The 14991-nt window shown below is 36.5% G+C and overlaps 1 protein-coding gene across 5 annotated transcripts in view; it reads left to right on the top strand.

Moving 5' to 3' along the window:
- Nucleotides 1-6770, top strand: part of Atp11c (ATPase phospholipid transporting 11C) — a 184634-nt gene extending 177864 nt beyond the window's left edge. For 3 of the 5 annotated variants that reach the window (XM_071606843.1, XM_027940165.2, XM_071606841.1), the window contains one exon: nucleotides 4146-6770. In XM_071606843.1, the coding sequence (XP_071462944.1) occupies nucleotides 4146-4208 (63 nt within the window). In that variant the 3' untranslated portion in view covers nucleotides 4209-6770. Of the gene's footprint in view, nucleotides 1-1382; nucleotides 1488-4145 lie in introns of those variants that run through there. The other 2 variants (XM_071606840.1, XM_071606842.1) reach the window with 2 other exon arrangements.
- The last annotated feature ends 8221 nt before the right edge of the window (nucleotides 6771-14991 follow it).

Raw genomic sequence — 14991 nt, 5'->3', positions numbered from 1 at the left:
AACCTACCTTTCTAAAGAGATCTCTGTAAGGAAAAATGGGGAAACCAATAAAATTATGTTAAAACAAAGGAAGTTCAAGTCAGATGGGATGATGGTGCCACCAAATGTTTTCCCATTATGTTAGTTGTGGTGAGGTTTTTGACTTGCAGCTGTCCAAGGGCAATCAGTCCATTCATAATATATCTGTGCAGTTGGATAGGGGTAAGAGTAACTTCAAGGTAGATTGATAATTGAGGATGGACCCTGGACATAGCTCTGTGACCAATGAACTTTGAACAAATGTAGGGTAGTGAATTATGATTAAAGATAAGCCTTATTTTAATGAGAAACATTTTAGAATATTTTATTTAAAATAATACCTTCCCATTAACAAAATAATTTAAAATTGGTACATAGATAAATAGTGGGTGGCACATATAATAGATTAATTTTAACTCTACTTTTACTTCAGGAAGTAACGTCTTCAAAACTAACATGTCATTTCTGCTTCCAATTCTCAAGGTTTCTTTTAAAATGTCTTACATCTAAGAGAATATTTACTTTTCTTTTCTTTTTTTTCCCTTGGTTTCTGCATTTCTCTCTTTTCTACTGCAATTTTCCACCTTTTGTGCAATTGTGAACAAGGTAACGAAACGCCTCCCTTCCTCAGGAACATCTACTATCTTCATGCTTTCTCAAACTTCCAGCAATCACAGTTTCTCTTGGAGTGAATAAGGTGATTTCCTTTCTTAATGTACCAACTTGCTTGCATTCTCATTTGCCTGACATCATTTTCTGATTCTTTATGAAAAATTACTTCTCATGACTCATTTTTATATCTTCTATTGATACTCAGTATTTTGTCATTTTTTTAGAATCATTTGTTCACCTTCCAAATTGTCTCACTAAAGAGGAAGTAATCTTCAAAAGCTTTGACTATAATCTACAGTTTCATTGATCCAGGGTATAAAGTAGTAACCATAGCATGTAGAAGCTAGTATTTTCACCAGAACAGGAGTTTTGCACAAATTTCTCTTTGACATACAGCACCAGCACAACTCTCAGAGGTGTTCACCAAAAGGATGGTAAGGTTTACTAATCAAACCATATTGACTCATCTTACCATATAACCTACCAGTACCATTTCAAAAACCCAAGTTTGCCACATACTACTAATTTCTATTTACTTCTTCCACAAGAAACAATATGAGTTGAAGACTTTCTTAGGCCTTTAAATGTATTCATTTGAATGTTACTCATTTGCTATGTAGTGTAATTAATCATTTGTACCTTTGGCCACAAGAGTGTAGTCTATAGGAAATGATTTTTTCTTTTACATTTTTATCACAAGGTAGGTTAACCAATCTTCAAATGCTTTAAGTATCTTTGCCTCACTATTACAGAGAAATCTGAGCTGTAGAAGGGCATCTGACTCATTATCCACCAGACCTTCAGTCAGACCTCTTCTTTTACGAACATTCTCAGACGAATCTAATATATTGTAACAGGTACCTAGTGTTAAACAAGTGGGCTGGCTTTAAAGAAACAGATTAACAGCATTATAAAGAAAAAATGAAAATATCACTCTCTAAATTGTCTCTGCTGTTGGTGTGGTGAACTTTATACTATTCTTTGCAAAAATATAAAGATGCATTACTTGGAATATAGGAAATATATATTTTAAATTTGCTAAACCCCCTAAGAAAATTTTAGACATATTTCAAAACTGAATTAGTGATACAATATATTTAATTTGTAAGTGGAAAGTTGTCATGGTTGTTCCATCATGTGAAAATGCTTATTGATAATCATTATGAAATATAATTCTGATTTATAAAGACAATTTTGAAAATTAAAAATAAATATTCCAAAATTGCATCTGTATAATATCAAGTCAGTTTAGCATTGCATGTTTTTCTCGGAATTTTGTAAAAATAATCAAATGTGTCTGTACCTTCATGTGCTGTGTCTGTGTGTTTGCAGGTATACACTTAATGTCTTTGTAACTGTCTGATCCCCAAATACATGTTAATGAACCAGTCTACTCTAATCATAACATTTTTAATGTCAAGTTTTATTCAAGCTAAATGTTTCAACTCTCAGAGGTAAAATCTTTCCTAGCCATTCAGGGGGATGCGTGCCTAATGATATAAAATGCCTCACAGTTCATATTTCCAAAAATGTGTAAATTTATTTTATACCATATTATATCATTGACCCCAAAATATATATTTGGGGGGAATTGAAATACCATAGGATGAGCCCTTTAACTCAGAGTGATTTCTTTATGTTCACTCTACATTTGCTACTGCAGGGGTTTTGGCACCCACATCTTTAGAGGTCTTTTATCCATCTATGGGAATTTAGAGTAATTCATGAACGAGACTTACAATATCAGGTTGGAAACAACTCTGTACAGCTTACAGCAGGGCCATCTTTCACACACACAAAAAAAATTAATGATCATCATAAGATTCTGGGTCAGTTCACTTTGAGGCTAATGATTGAGTCTACTTCAGATGCCCATTTTTTTTTTCATCAGCTATCAAATCTCCCTCTCTCTGGAAAAGAATGAAAATTAAACTAATGGATTGAATCCATTGGTTCTTTTACCTCCTGCAGTTCACCACAGTCTGCATCTGCAGTGTTATTTTGGAAGTGGACTCCTTTTGCTGTGTTCATCTTTTTACCCATTTTGTAATGACTCATGTGTATGTTTCCCCTCAGTGATGAATTGTTTCTCAGTAACCTTCAAAGTCTTTGACCCCTTTGTCCCAGATTACTTTGTCCTAAACTGTAAGATGCATTTTAGCTGTACTGTTTCCAGTTAATTTTGTATCCCCCTGGATTGCTTTCTTTAGTTTGGTCTATGGTTGGGGCACTAGGCTGAGTAGCAGACACTGCTACAGCTTTTGGCTTCTCCAGGGCCTTAACTCCTACAATGGCTAACATAGAACCAAGGAAAGTTTTTTTTTTTTTTTTTTTTTTTTTTTTTTTTTTAATAATTGTTTTAATTTTAATGTAGTTATTTCTTCCAGGAATAGATTTTCATGTAACATTATTTCTCCTCCAAGGAGAATATTTGGCTGATAAAAAGCCACTGAGTTGGTTTGTAAGGGAACCAGCTGACTCCTTTGATATTCTCTCAATGCGAATGGCAACCTTATTTTAGTTAGAGTCACCATGACCCTGCAAAGCTGCCTGAATACCAAGTAGTGGTTCTGAAGTACATGGAACATAAATAGAAATGAAAGATATTCTATTCTAATGGATTTGTAATGTCCATGTCAAGAATGATATCCCAAAATGGAAAGAAATAGCATTTTCCTTAAGACCTTCACTACTCAGGTTGAAAAAGCTTGAGTTTGAGTGGAAAATCAAAGTTAGGCATATGACTTCTACTTCTCAATATACCTGAAATACATTCAGTGATCAGTTTGTCCATTATACTCCATTCTGATTATAGAAGTTTATGATGTATAAAGCACAGAAAAGAATCTACAGATTCCTTACAGAAATTTCTTTGGTTCATTTTCTAAAAAGATGATACATAAGAAAAGTAGAAGAGTCAATTGACTGATAGCCCATGATCTACCAAAATGGAAAATAACTTAAGTAGTTTGGGGCGGGGGGGAGCATGTTTCCGTCAGTAAAGGAAGAAATTTTTCTCAGAACTCTTCTAAAACTGAATATATCTTCAGAGTTCCTGTCAAAATTCACACATCCAAAAAAACTAACCCATTCATTCATTCATTCAACATTTCCTGAGCATCTACTATGTGCCAGACATTGTACTAGATACTAGAGATAAAAAGATAAATAAAATGTACCTGTTTTCAAGAAGCTTCCAGCCTACAGGAAGGGATCAAAGTATGTTAAAACTCTGCTGTAGTATTATTAGGAGAAACCTGGAGCAATCCAAAAGCAAAAAGCAAGCCTGAATCTACTCAGCTGACAAATGAAGACAGGGTTAAAATCTGGTAATTGTGCCACTGTTTTTTTTTTTTTTTTCCCCTGCATGTGAATAAAACTTGACAGTTTGTTGAGACAGTTGCTTTACTTGCATAACAAAATTTACTATGTGATTTATTTTTGAAAATGCTAAACAGATGGTTTTATATTATTATTAAAATACATCTTTTAACTGTATATTTTAAATTTTTCAGAATCCGAATCTTGAACTGCCTATGTTATTGTCCTACAAGCATATTGACAGTGATTACAGCTAAAAAAAAAAAAAGAAAACATGAAGAAACCACCAAAAAAGTTATCATCTCAGGATACTCAATATGCAACAAAAACTAAACCACTCTCTTATGTCTTAGGGTTCAGAATAAATGTCCATTAAAATACTCTCCTAAGCATTTACAGTTATTATAATTAGCCATTATGGCCAAAGTTCTAAGTTAAGAATTATATGAAGTTGAAAGCAAGAATATTTAAAATTCTGGCTTTAGTTAGAATAATCTTAACTACCAAATGGGTGCTCTTTTAACCCATTGACTTTGTGAATGGATTTAAATACAATAGTATAAAGTAGAAGTCATGCAATGGGAATGAATAGATTTTACTAAAATACAGTATTACATTTTTTGCTTGGCAGAAGACATAGAGTGTTTGGACCACATTTCTCATTCCTGCTGAATGATCATCTTAAATTATTTTTTTTCAAACAAAAGGAATACTTGAATACTGAAGGACTAGATGGTATCGATGCATCAGATGGGAGAGTTCATCTTTTCTGTTCACCCACATGCTAATTGTGTCTTAGTAGAATATCTTTGCCCAAAAATACCTTGAACACTTGTGTGGGAAGTGTTGACTCTGGTTGTTATTGTGAGAACAGAAAAAAATGTTTGTTTTTGTTTTTCTGAATTAAGTACCACTAGTAAGGCTACTAGACTTGAAAATAAAGCATAAAACATTTCAGTCATTTAGTAGTCCCTCAAAATAGAGAATAAACAGATTTTTTTCCATTGTTTATTTTACTGGAAACTGAGGCAAAGTGGGTAAGATCATTTTTATACAAAAATAAAGCCATTCTAAACATTAGCCTTTTATCATTTTATGTAAAGAGACTAGAAAGAACAACTTATTTTAAACGGTTTTTATTTCAAAGAGGTTGCAGTCATGCATATAATGCAGCACCTTTTTTTTTAACTTGCCAATTTGGGGAAGAGGAGACATCCATCCCAAGCTGGTTCTGCCTGTAGAGGTATGACTCTGTGTCTCTCTCATAGCTAATTTGACCAGTGCAAGTGGTATAATTCTAAACTGTTAAATTGATCTTGGTTAGGGCCTCAACTTGCTGGACTTAGAAGACTTTAGGCTCCTAATGAGTTCACTTAAAACTAAATATGAAATGTCTTTATTCATTGGTAAAATCAGACACATTTTGGATGTAAATGGTCTCAGATTTGACTGCTAAATTAAAATGATCTTTTAAAATATTTTCATATCAATTTCTACCTTTTTCTTTCTGGCATGCCTGTACTATTATTAATGTGTAGATTGTACCTTGATTTGGAAAAGTACTGGATTCAGTCTCTACCAATATCTTTATATAGTCCATATGGCACATATATTTTGTGTTAATGTTTAGGTGTAGTTTTCTTCCACATATATTTTGTGTTAATGTTTAGGTGTATTTTTTTTTAATTCTAGAAAGGACATAATTTTAATTATCAGAAACCATTTCATCATTACTTATCCCTTTTATTATTTAATTTGTTTTCCTCTGTCAATATTATTTTTGAGTATTTTGTTAGATGTCATTCACAACTGCCTAAGTGTGCTGTTTTCTGGTAGCCTGTATTTGAGGTAATGTGCTAAAGACAAAGTCTTTAAATTCTTTGCCTATCCCAAAGAGCTAAAATGTCTAACCCAGGAAAGCTTTTGATGTTTTGTTCTTGTTCTTGTTCTTGTTGTTGTTTTTATAGTTGTTGCTATGTTTTTCAGAAGAACTGTAGGGACTGAATACAAATAAGAGAGCCAAAGTAGGCTTGTATAATGCCAGAACCATTAAAGAGTTGGCATAATTAGAATATTCAGCATAGTAGAAATAAAATTGGTTGCATGTAAAATGTGTTGCTGCCAACAAGAAAGAGTAAAGGAGATTTAGAGTCATGTTTCAGCTACATGTTACACTGAGCACTACAGGTCAAATTTAGAATGGCAATGATATATAAGATCGTGGCCTAGACCCTTGAGAAGGACCTGGCTTTTTTTTGAAAGGTATTTTTATTAATGAGCTATAAAATGGCTAGTGTGAAGTTAACAGATGAAATAATTTGGAATAATCCATCTAGTATTCCTACAATCTGACCACCCTATTTTGTGACAGAAGGGGAGGAAATGTAATAACAGAACCACATATTTATAATTTGAATAATCTTGAGCTATTAAAATGTCCTGATCATTTTCACAACTGTTGTACACTGTTTGAGGTTGTTGCCTATTAAACTGAAACTATTCATTCCATATCTACCACATATACACCAGCAACAGTATAAATGTAAGCCTAAAATTTGCAAAATTCATAATCTAGTGATGAAATTTTTTTAGTAACAGGCAGCATATAAATGTTCAGATTTTATGCAAATGTTGACAAAAATCATTTTTCAGCTTGCAAAGTGGAACTGCAATATTACATTTTTCACATAAGCAATTTTTTACATCTATGTTGCTTTCTAAAACGAATGTGATGCCATCTTTTTATCAATGCAACTTGCCTTTTTCATTACAGAATTTTTCTTTGGTGTAATCAATAAACTTTGGTATGATATGATTGATATTTTAATGTCTTTTTTGGAAAGGTCTCAGTTTGACATCAAAATAATATGGGAACAATTTGGTGATGGGAAATAAGTTTTCTCTTTTCACATAGTTCACAAGGCTGACCATTACTACATAATTTCAATTGGCATTTTGTGGTAACAACTAATTTGGAGAGGGTAAGATATTCATGGGAGTTTTTTAAAAACCATTTCTTATTATTGCATAAATAAAAGTCCAGCCAGGGGGCTGGAAGTGTTCCTCAATGGTAGAGTATATGCTTAGCATGGGGGGAGGTCCTGGGTTTTATTCCTAGTACCAAAACTTTTTAAAAAATCCAGTCAGGAAATGGATTAAATAAAATTCCATGCATGGATGATTATGTCAGAATGAACCCAACAATTATATACAACTTTAATGCACTAATGAAAGGGGGAAATGTGCAATCTGATCAGGAAATAAATAGTGATAAGGGAATGACTCTACTGTGTGCGTAGCAGTGCTTGATGCTGCTGTTGCTATGGTCTGTCTCCAACCTATTGAAACGATTTGATTCTTAAATAGCCAGAAATAGACTTTATTTTTAAAAAGTATATATAGGGCTGGAGCTGGAGCTCAGTGGCAGAGCGCTTGCCTTGCATGTGTGAGGCACTGGGTTTGATTCTCGGCACCACATAAAAAATATACAAATGAAATAAAGGCATGCTGTCCACCTACAACTACAAAATTGTTTTTTTTAAGTATGCATATATACTTTTCCCACTCTCCTTACATTGCTTAATCTGCACCCAAGGCCTCATGAATGTACCTTTTCTTGGAAAACCCTGCTGTCCTTGACTGCCAAGTTGTTACAGTGATACTGATTGCATTTTTATACTTCAGTCTCTGCATTTTGTTAGATTTTAATCCTGTTTGTCTTTGAGCTCTATTTACTACATCTTTTTCCTCCTCCTCCTTTCTTCTTTCTCTTTCTCCTCCCCCTCTTCCCCCCTCCCCCTTCCCCCCCCTCCTCCTCTCCCCCCCCCCCCCCATTCAGAGGCAAAGCCTGAATTAAAGCTTCAGGTTGCCACTTAGACCCATTCCCCTATCCATACAAATGGTATCTTGAGGGGTAAGAATCAAATGAGGTAAAGGATCAAAATTGCTTTGTAAAATGTCATTTGCTACTCAGATGGAAGCATTGTTATTTTTTAATTAATTAATTTATTTTTATGTGGTGCTGAGTATTGAACCCAGAGCCCTGAGCATGCTAGGCAAGCACTCTACCCGTGAGCCTCAACCCCAGCCTTGCATTGTTATTTTTATGTTGAGGGATTTTGTTGTTGTTGCTTTGACTTTTTAATGAACAGTTGTCTTTTACCAAATGTTCACAGATGTGTTTTACATGCTTTCTAGCTTCTTGGAATCTGTTCAGGCTTCCTTCCCTCCCCCCTATCCAGCATTGTAGGCAACTCCCTCTCTGCCTCCCTGCTGTGTCTGCCCAGGATTGGCCAATACAATGGATGTTGTGAGGGTCTGAGTGGTTTGGCCCCTTCAACAAGAAGCATATGGAAAGGTTAAGGGCTGAGGTTATCACTATGGTTATTCAGTGAATGCATCTATGGGTGAAGTGCTAGAAGCATGCTAATGAGGGCTGGAGTTCTAGGAATAGTTGTCAGAAAAAAAGGGGGGTTTAATTATTTTGTAACTTTTTTAAAATTAATTGAATACATTTTGCCCGGCATCTGATGTGCAAAGGAAAGTGCTGAAGAAATGTTAGCTAAGATTATTATACTCACTGTGTGCCAGGAATTATTATACTCTCTGTGTTCCAACCACTATGTGTGTATGTACATACCTTTTATAATTTCAACAGCCCTAGAAGATAGGTACTGACACCTTTCCATCTGAAAGGTAAAGAAATTGAGTCAAAAAAATAAAAATATAAAACAAGGTTACACAGACTGGTAGAACCAAATGTGGAACGTGGAACCCAGGTATTCTGAGTAGAATCTGTACACTTAACTGGGACACTATATTTCCATTATTATACCACCCCCTGATGGCATGAATAAACAAACCACCAGAATGTTACAAACCATGAGAAAACATCAGACAAACCCAAACTGAAGGGTGTTCTGCTCATTAACTGGTTTGCAATCTTCAAGTTCATCAACACCATGAAAGACCAAAACTGAGGAACTATCCCAGATAACAGAAACCAAAACAACAGTGACATGATGACAATAATGCACCATATGATCATCAACCAGATCTTGGACCATATTGAACATTGTTGGGATAATTAGCAAAATTTGACTATAATATGTAGATTCTTTAATGTTATATATGTAGCATTTCAATGTTAAGTTTATGATATTTGAAATTGAGCTGTGATTGTGTGTTATATTTGGGGGAATCTGGAAGCTAAATGAGAATTCTTTGTACTATCTTTACAACAACTCTGAAGTTATTTCACAATTACAAGTTAAAAATGTTTAAACAATGAAGCGTAAAAATGTGGAGCTGAGACCATGGCACATACCTATAATCCCAAAGACACTGGAGACTGAGGCAGGATGATAACAAGTTCAAGGCCAGCCCCAGTATCTTGGTGAGACCCTGTCTCAGAAAAAAAAAAAACCCTGCATGTATGAATATGTGACAAATCCCATCATCGTTTACAACTATAATGCACCAATAAAAATGTGGGATTTTTGTTTTAAAGGGACTAAGGATGTAGCTCAGTGGTAAAGTACCCCTGGGTTCAATCCCCAGTACACCCCAAAAAAATTAATGGAAAAGAACATACAATTAAGCTGAACACATAAGACTAAAATATAGTTTATTAGGTAACATCTGCATAGCACTTTACAGCTATGTTTTTATATCTCTTATGTAGAGATCACTGAACTCCAGATTCTTACAGGTAAAGAAACTGATGCTCATGAGGCTGGAGTAGTGGCTCAGTGATAGAGTTCTTGCCTGGCATGTATGAGGCCCTGAGTTTGATCCCCAGCACCTCATATAAATAAAACAAAAGATCCATTGACAACTAAAAATATTTTTTTAAATGATGCTCAGGTAAGTTAATTATCTTTTTAAATTTTTTTATTTTATTTATTTTAGTTGTTGATGGACCTTTATTTTTTTATTTATATGTGGTGCTAAGAATCGAACCCAGTGCCTCACACATTCAAGGCAAGCACTCTACCACTGAGCCACAACCCCAGCCCTAATTATCTTTTTTAAATTATTTTCGACGTTGATGGACCTTTATTTTATTCATTTATTTATATGTGGTTCTGAAAATCAAACCCAGTGCCTCACACATGCTAGGCAAGCCCTCTACCACTGAGCCACAACCCCAGCCCAAGATAATTATCTTAACAGAACTTAGGTATGACCCATGTTGTTTCCTGTTCCTGCTTTGCCACACTTTGTCTAGGACTTCTAAAGCATTTCCTGCTGGATTCTGAAATAAATAAAATACTAACCTTACTGTGGTGATTTTCATTTGGGCTTACCATTCCTGCCCCAAATTAAACCATAGGCTGGATTCATGCTGTTGCCTTTAGGATTGAGATGAGTAGTTCCAATAGCCTAGTCTTGGGCCTTCCCTTCATTCATTTTTATTACTGGTACTTCTACAGATGCAGATGCAAGTTTTAATATCCTATCCCTTCTTCCCACGCTTTGAGTAAGAACACAAATTTCTATAATCTTAATAAAGAGAATCAAATTAGCTACTTAACCCTGATATCTAAAGTATGTAGATAAAAAAGCAAGAACATTGACAGCACTCTTCTATCCCAAATGATTCAACTCATATCAAAAGTCTGGCCAAGGTGCTGGGGCGGTGGATCAGTCTGCTTGCCTAGCATGTGTGAGGCACTGGGTTCGATTCTCAGCACTGAATATAAATAAATAAAGGTCCATTGACAATGAAAAATATTTTTTAAAAGTCTGGCCAAGTTAGGCATGGTGGTGCACACCTGTAATCCCAGTGACTCAGAAGGCTGAGGCAGGAAGATCACAGGTTCAAAGCCAGCCTCAGCAACTTAGCAAGACCCTGTCTCAAAAAGGGTTGAGGTTGTACCTCAGTGGTTGAGCGCCCCTGGGCTAAATCCCCAGTACTAACCCCCCCAAAAAAAAAATAAAAGTGGATGAGGTCATCGTTGCTCAGCATTTTCCAAACTGTTATGTGAAATGATAGTCCTGGGAAATGTTAGCTATTCCTTGAAAAATTAGGTTCTCTGGTTAGATGCATTTGAGAAGTTCTGTGTATGATAGTCTCCTGTTTGAGAAATTATAGTACATACTAGAACATTACATGACAAACCTCAAATTGAAGAATTGCACTTGACTTTGTTTAACCCAATGTGTTCCAGACATTGGGCCAAGGAACCCTTTTTTGCAATGACCATCTACTAACATCATTGGACACAAGTTTTCTATGATGCACTTTGAAAAGAAAAAACAGCTATAGCTAGGTTTCCTAACCTGGTAATGGTCTACATCACACCCCCTCCTCCCTGCTTTCATTTGAGTGGGTTCATTTTCATGATCTGAGGAAGATATTAATGAAAATCTTCTCAAGCCCAGAGCATCGGTCAGGTTGCAAAATGAAAAACAGACCATTCGTGTATTTTAAGTGGTGGAACTCAATACAAGTAATTGATTATAGAGGTGGTACAGCTGAAAAATTTACTGAGGACTCTGAAAAGCACCCTAGAGATTAGGAAAAGGGGGCTGGAACCACCGGAAAGCTGGGGGATAAAAGGAGGAGGTGGAGTTTCTGGGGTCTATGGCTTGGTCACTTGACAAGTGGGAATCATGGAATCCCTGTCTGAAGCAGATGAAGCCTGAGGCAAAAATATCCTGGCTTCTGCCTCCAAGCCTGCAGTCAGCACCTTCCATTGACAGAACCCAGCTGGAAACCAGCTAACTTAAGACCCTGGGAAACAGTACAGGGCAGAGCAGGGAAGCATGAGGAATGCATCTCAGAGTAAACAGGCCCAGGACTGACACAGTAAGGATTTGAGGACTCAGGTTCAGATTTAATATTATGATTTAGTGTATATAAACAAAGATAAAACTTGAAGGAGCTAGATTTTAGCCCTGTTATAAATGTCATCTTTTATATTTTCCATATGAAGAAAACAAATTTGTAGAAAGAACTCTGAAGTCAATTCTGTAATAAGTACGATATGGATGTTAATTTTTGTTTATTTTTTTAGTTGTAGATGGACACAATACCTTTATTTTGTTTATCTTTATGTGTGCTGGGTATCACATGTGCTAGGCAAGTGCTCTATCATTGAGCTACAATACAACCCCAGCCCCTAGACATTAATTTTTATGGATGCATTAATTAATGGAAGTAAAGTGTCCCTCTATATTACAGCCATCTCAATTAGCAATAATAATGATACTTAGCACTAAAAAAACCAATTTGGCATATCTAGATAAATTCATCTTTATCATAATCAAAATTCGAGAATAAACCAGGCATAGTGGCACATGCTTGTGAGCTACTCCGGAGGCTGAGGCAGAAGAATCATAAGTTCAAAGCCAACCTCTGCAACTTAGCAAGACCCTGTCTCAAAAGGGGTAGGGGATTGGGGCTCGGTGGTAGAGTGCTTGCCTCACATGTGTGAGGCACTGAGTTCAATTCTCAGCACTGCATATAAATACATGCATAAAAGTTCATCAACAACTAAAAGGGGAGGTGCTGGGGATGTAGCTCAGTGGTTGAGCACCCTCAGGTTCAATCCCTAGAACCAAAAAAAAAAAAAAAATTCAAGAATAAATTAAAAACTGCAATATTAATTGCAAAGGGAATAATTTTTCCTCTCTTCATGCTTCTGCCCCTATTCATAAAATAGGAACTCCACCACCCTTCATGAAGTATGTGGATTAAGGGTTCTGCTCCTTTTTCCATCCCCTCATGTAGGTGACTGGTGAGACTGGAGAAGAGGTCACTCCATATGTGAGATTCAGCCCTGTTTGACCCTTCTTTGCATCACCAACTCACAGGCTATTCTGCTCTTTTTCCCACTCTTGCATTCTCCAAGTGCATTCTGCTCATTGAAGGCAGGGAACCAGACTGAAAGTGTGGAGGAAGTGGCTTCAGTTTTCAGCTGAATATTCAGTCTGACTAAATGGATAAATTTAATTCAGGGGAGAGGGAATGAGAAGGTCATTTTGGCCTCAGACTAGGCCAAGTTGTAAAATGCATCTTTACAGATAATATTTTACTATTTTGTCTGCCTTAGTGTCACTTTCTTAGTGCTGGAGCAATAATTGTTGCTGGGCTTGGTGGCACAAGCCTGTAATCTCAGGGACTTTGGAGGCTGAGGCAGTCAGATGGCGAGCTCAAGGCCAGCCTCAGCAACTTAGTGAGGCCTTAAGCAACTTAGACCCTGCCTCAAAATTAAAAATAAAAAGTACTGAGGATGTGGCTCAGTGTTAAGCATCTCTGGGCTCAATCCCTGGTACAAAAATACATTTTTTAATTAAAAAAATAAATACTTGTTGAAGGCAGGTGCAATGGCACATGCCTATAATCCCAGTAACTCAGAAGGCTGAGGCAGGAGATGGCAAATTCAAGGTCAGCTTCAGCAACTCAGACCCTAACTAAAAAGGGCTGAGGGTGTTGCTCAGTGGTAAAACTCCTCTAGATTTAATCCCCAGTACCAACAGAAGAAGGAGGAGGAGGAGGAAGGGAGAAGAGGAAGAAGAAGAGGAGGAGGAGGAGGAGGAAGAAGAAGACACTTGTTGAATTAGTTATAAGTGAATAATTTTTACCAGATGTCTGGACTTTTTTCTTAACTGGCTTTTTTTTTTTCAAATTAAAACAGAATTTATTAAATTAAATGTGGATGCATGGGCTCATTGAACTCACATCAGAAAATCCAGGCCCATGAACTTATTGAACACACCAGACGAAGCAATGTCCTCCCCTGGGACCCATAAAAGGAGGAGCACCAAGCCTGGTGGTGGCACACACAGACCCACCAACAGATCATCCAGTGAACATGTAGCACAAAGTGACTAATCTGCAACTCTCTGTCCCCAGCTCCATCTCCCTGTTTGATGTGGCAACTGCAAAACTGCCTACATCTGGATCCTAGACTAGAAAAAGTGCCCTGCTCTGACAGCTCTGCACCCCCAATGATTTATTTGGCATGTTTTGGTTCATAATTTTATTTGACAACCTGCAGTGATTCTTTTGCACTTTTTTTTTTCTTGTGGTATCTGGGATAGAGGGACAGAGAATAGGACTCACTCTATCTGGAGTGACAAAAGACCACTCCACCTTGGGTGACTGAGAACCCCACTCATAAAGCACCTATCCCACCCTCACCTCATGGGTTTTGCTTAGATACTGATGGGAAATTTTCCAACATGGCAAAATCAGCACAGGTACGCTATACCATGAAAGGAAACAGTAGTAACTGCCCTGAATGCATAATATATGAGGAAGGGATGTTTCCAGACCAAATATAAAAACCCACCAGTTGGAAAATCCACGTTCTCTGGAACATACTTTCATTTAAGCTAAATAAACCTTTTATGCTTTTTTCTATCTGTGTCTCTCTACTGAAATCTTTCTTTCAGGAAGACAAGGAACAAGGAACCTCTTCCTGGTAGCAATACCACTGAATTGTGCACTTAAAATTGGTTAAGATGATCTGTTTTTGTTTTGTTTTTTTTTTTAATTTTTTATTGTGGGTTGTTCAAAACATTACAAATTTCTTGACATATCATATTCCACACTTTGATTCAAGTGGGTTCTTAACTGGCTTTGACCTTGGGGGAGAGGGATATAACAATATAAGCAGCATTTCCCCTTTACCTTCTCCATAGTCAAACAGCCAGCCACATGCTCATGAGTATAGAAAAGCACTGGGAACACACGAGATTGCCTGCACAGCTTCTTGGCTTTTATATTCCAAAAATGGATCATTAAGACGAATGTAGAGGGCCAGAGTTGTAGCTCTGTGGTGCAGAGCTTGCCTAGCTTGTGCTGTGTTTGATTCCCAGCATTGCAAAAAAATAAACTTAAAAAAGAATATAAAAACAGAATACAAAAGGTTATCAGAAGGCTGGGGCCATAGCTCAGTGGCAGAGTGCTTGCCTAGCATGCGTGAGGCACTGGGTTTGATCCTCAGCACCACATAAAAATTAACAAATAAAATAACGGCATTATGTCCATCTACAACTACAAAAAAAAAATTTTTAAAGGTTATCGGA

This window comes from Marmota flaviventris, chromosome X (genome assembly GCF_047511675.1).
Source record: "Marmota flaviventris isolate mMarFla1 chromosome X, mMarFla1.hap1, whole genome shotgun sequence".
Lineage (NCBI taxonomy): Eukaryota > Metazoa > Chordata > Mammalia > Rodentia > Sciuridae > Marmota > Marmota flaviventris.
The sequence above is the reverse complement of the archived record's forward strand: the minus strand, read 5'-3'. Positions and strand labels throughout refer to the sequence as shown.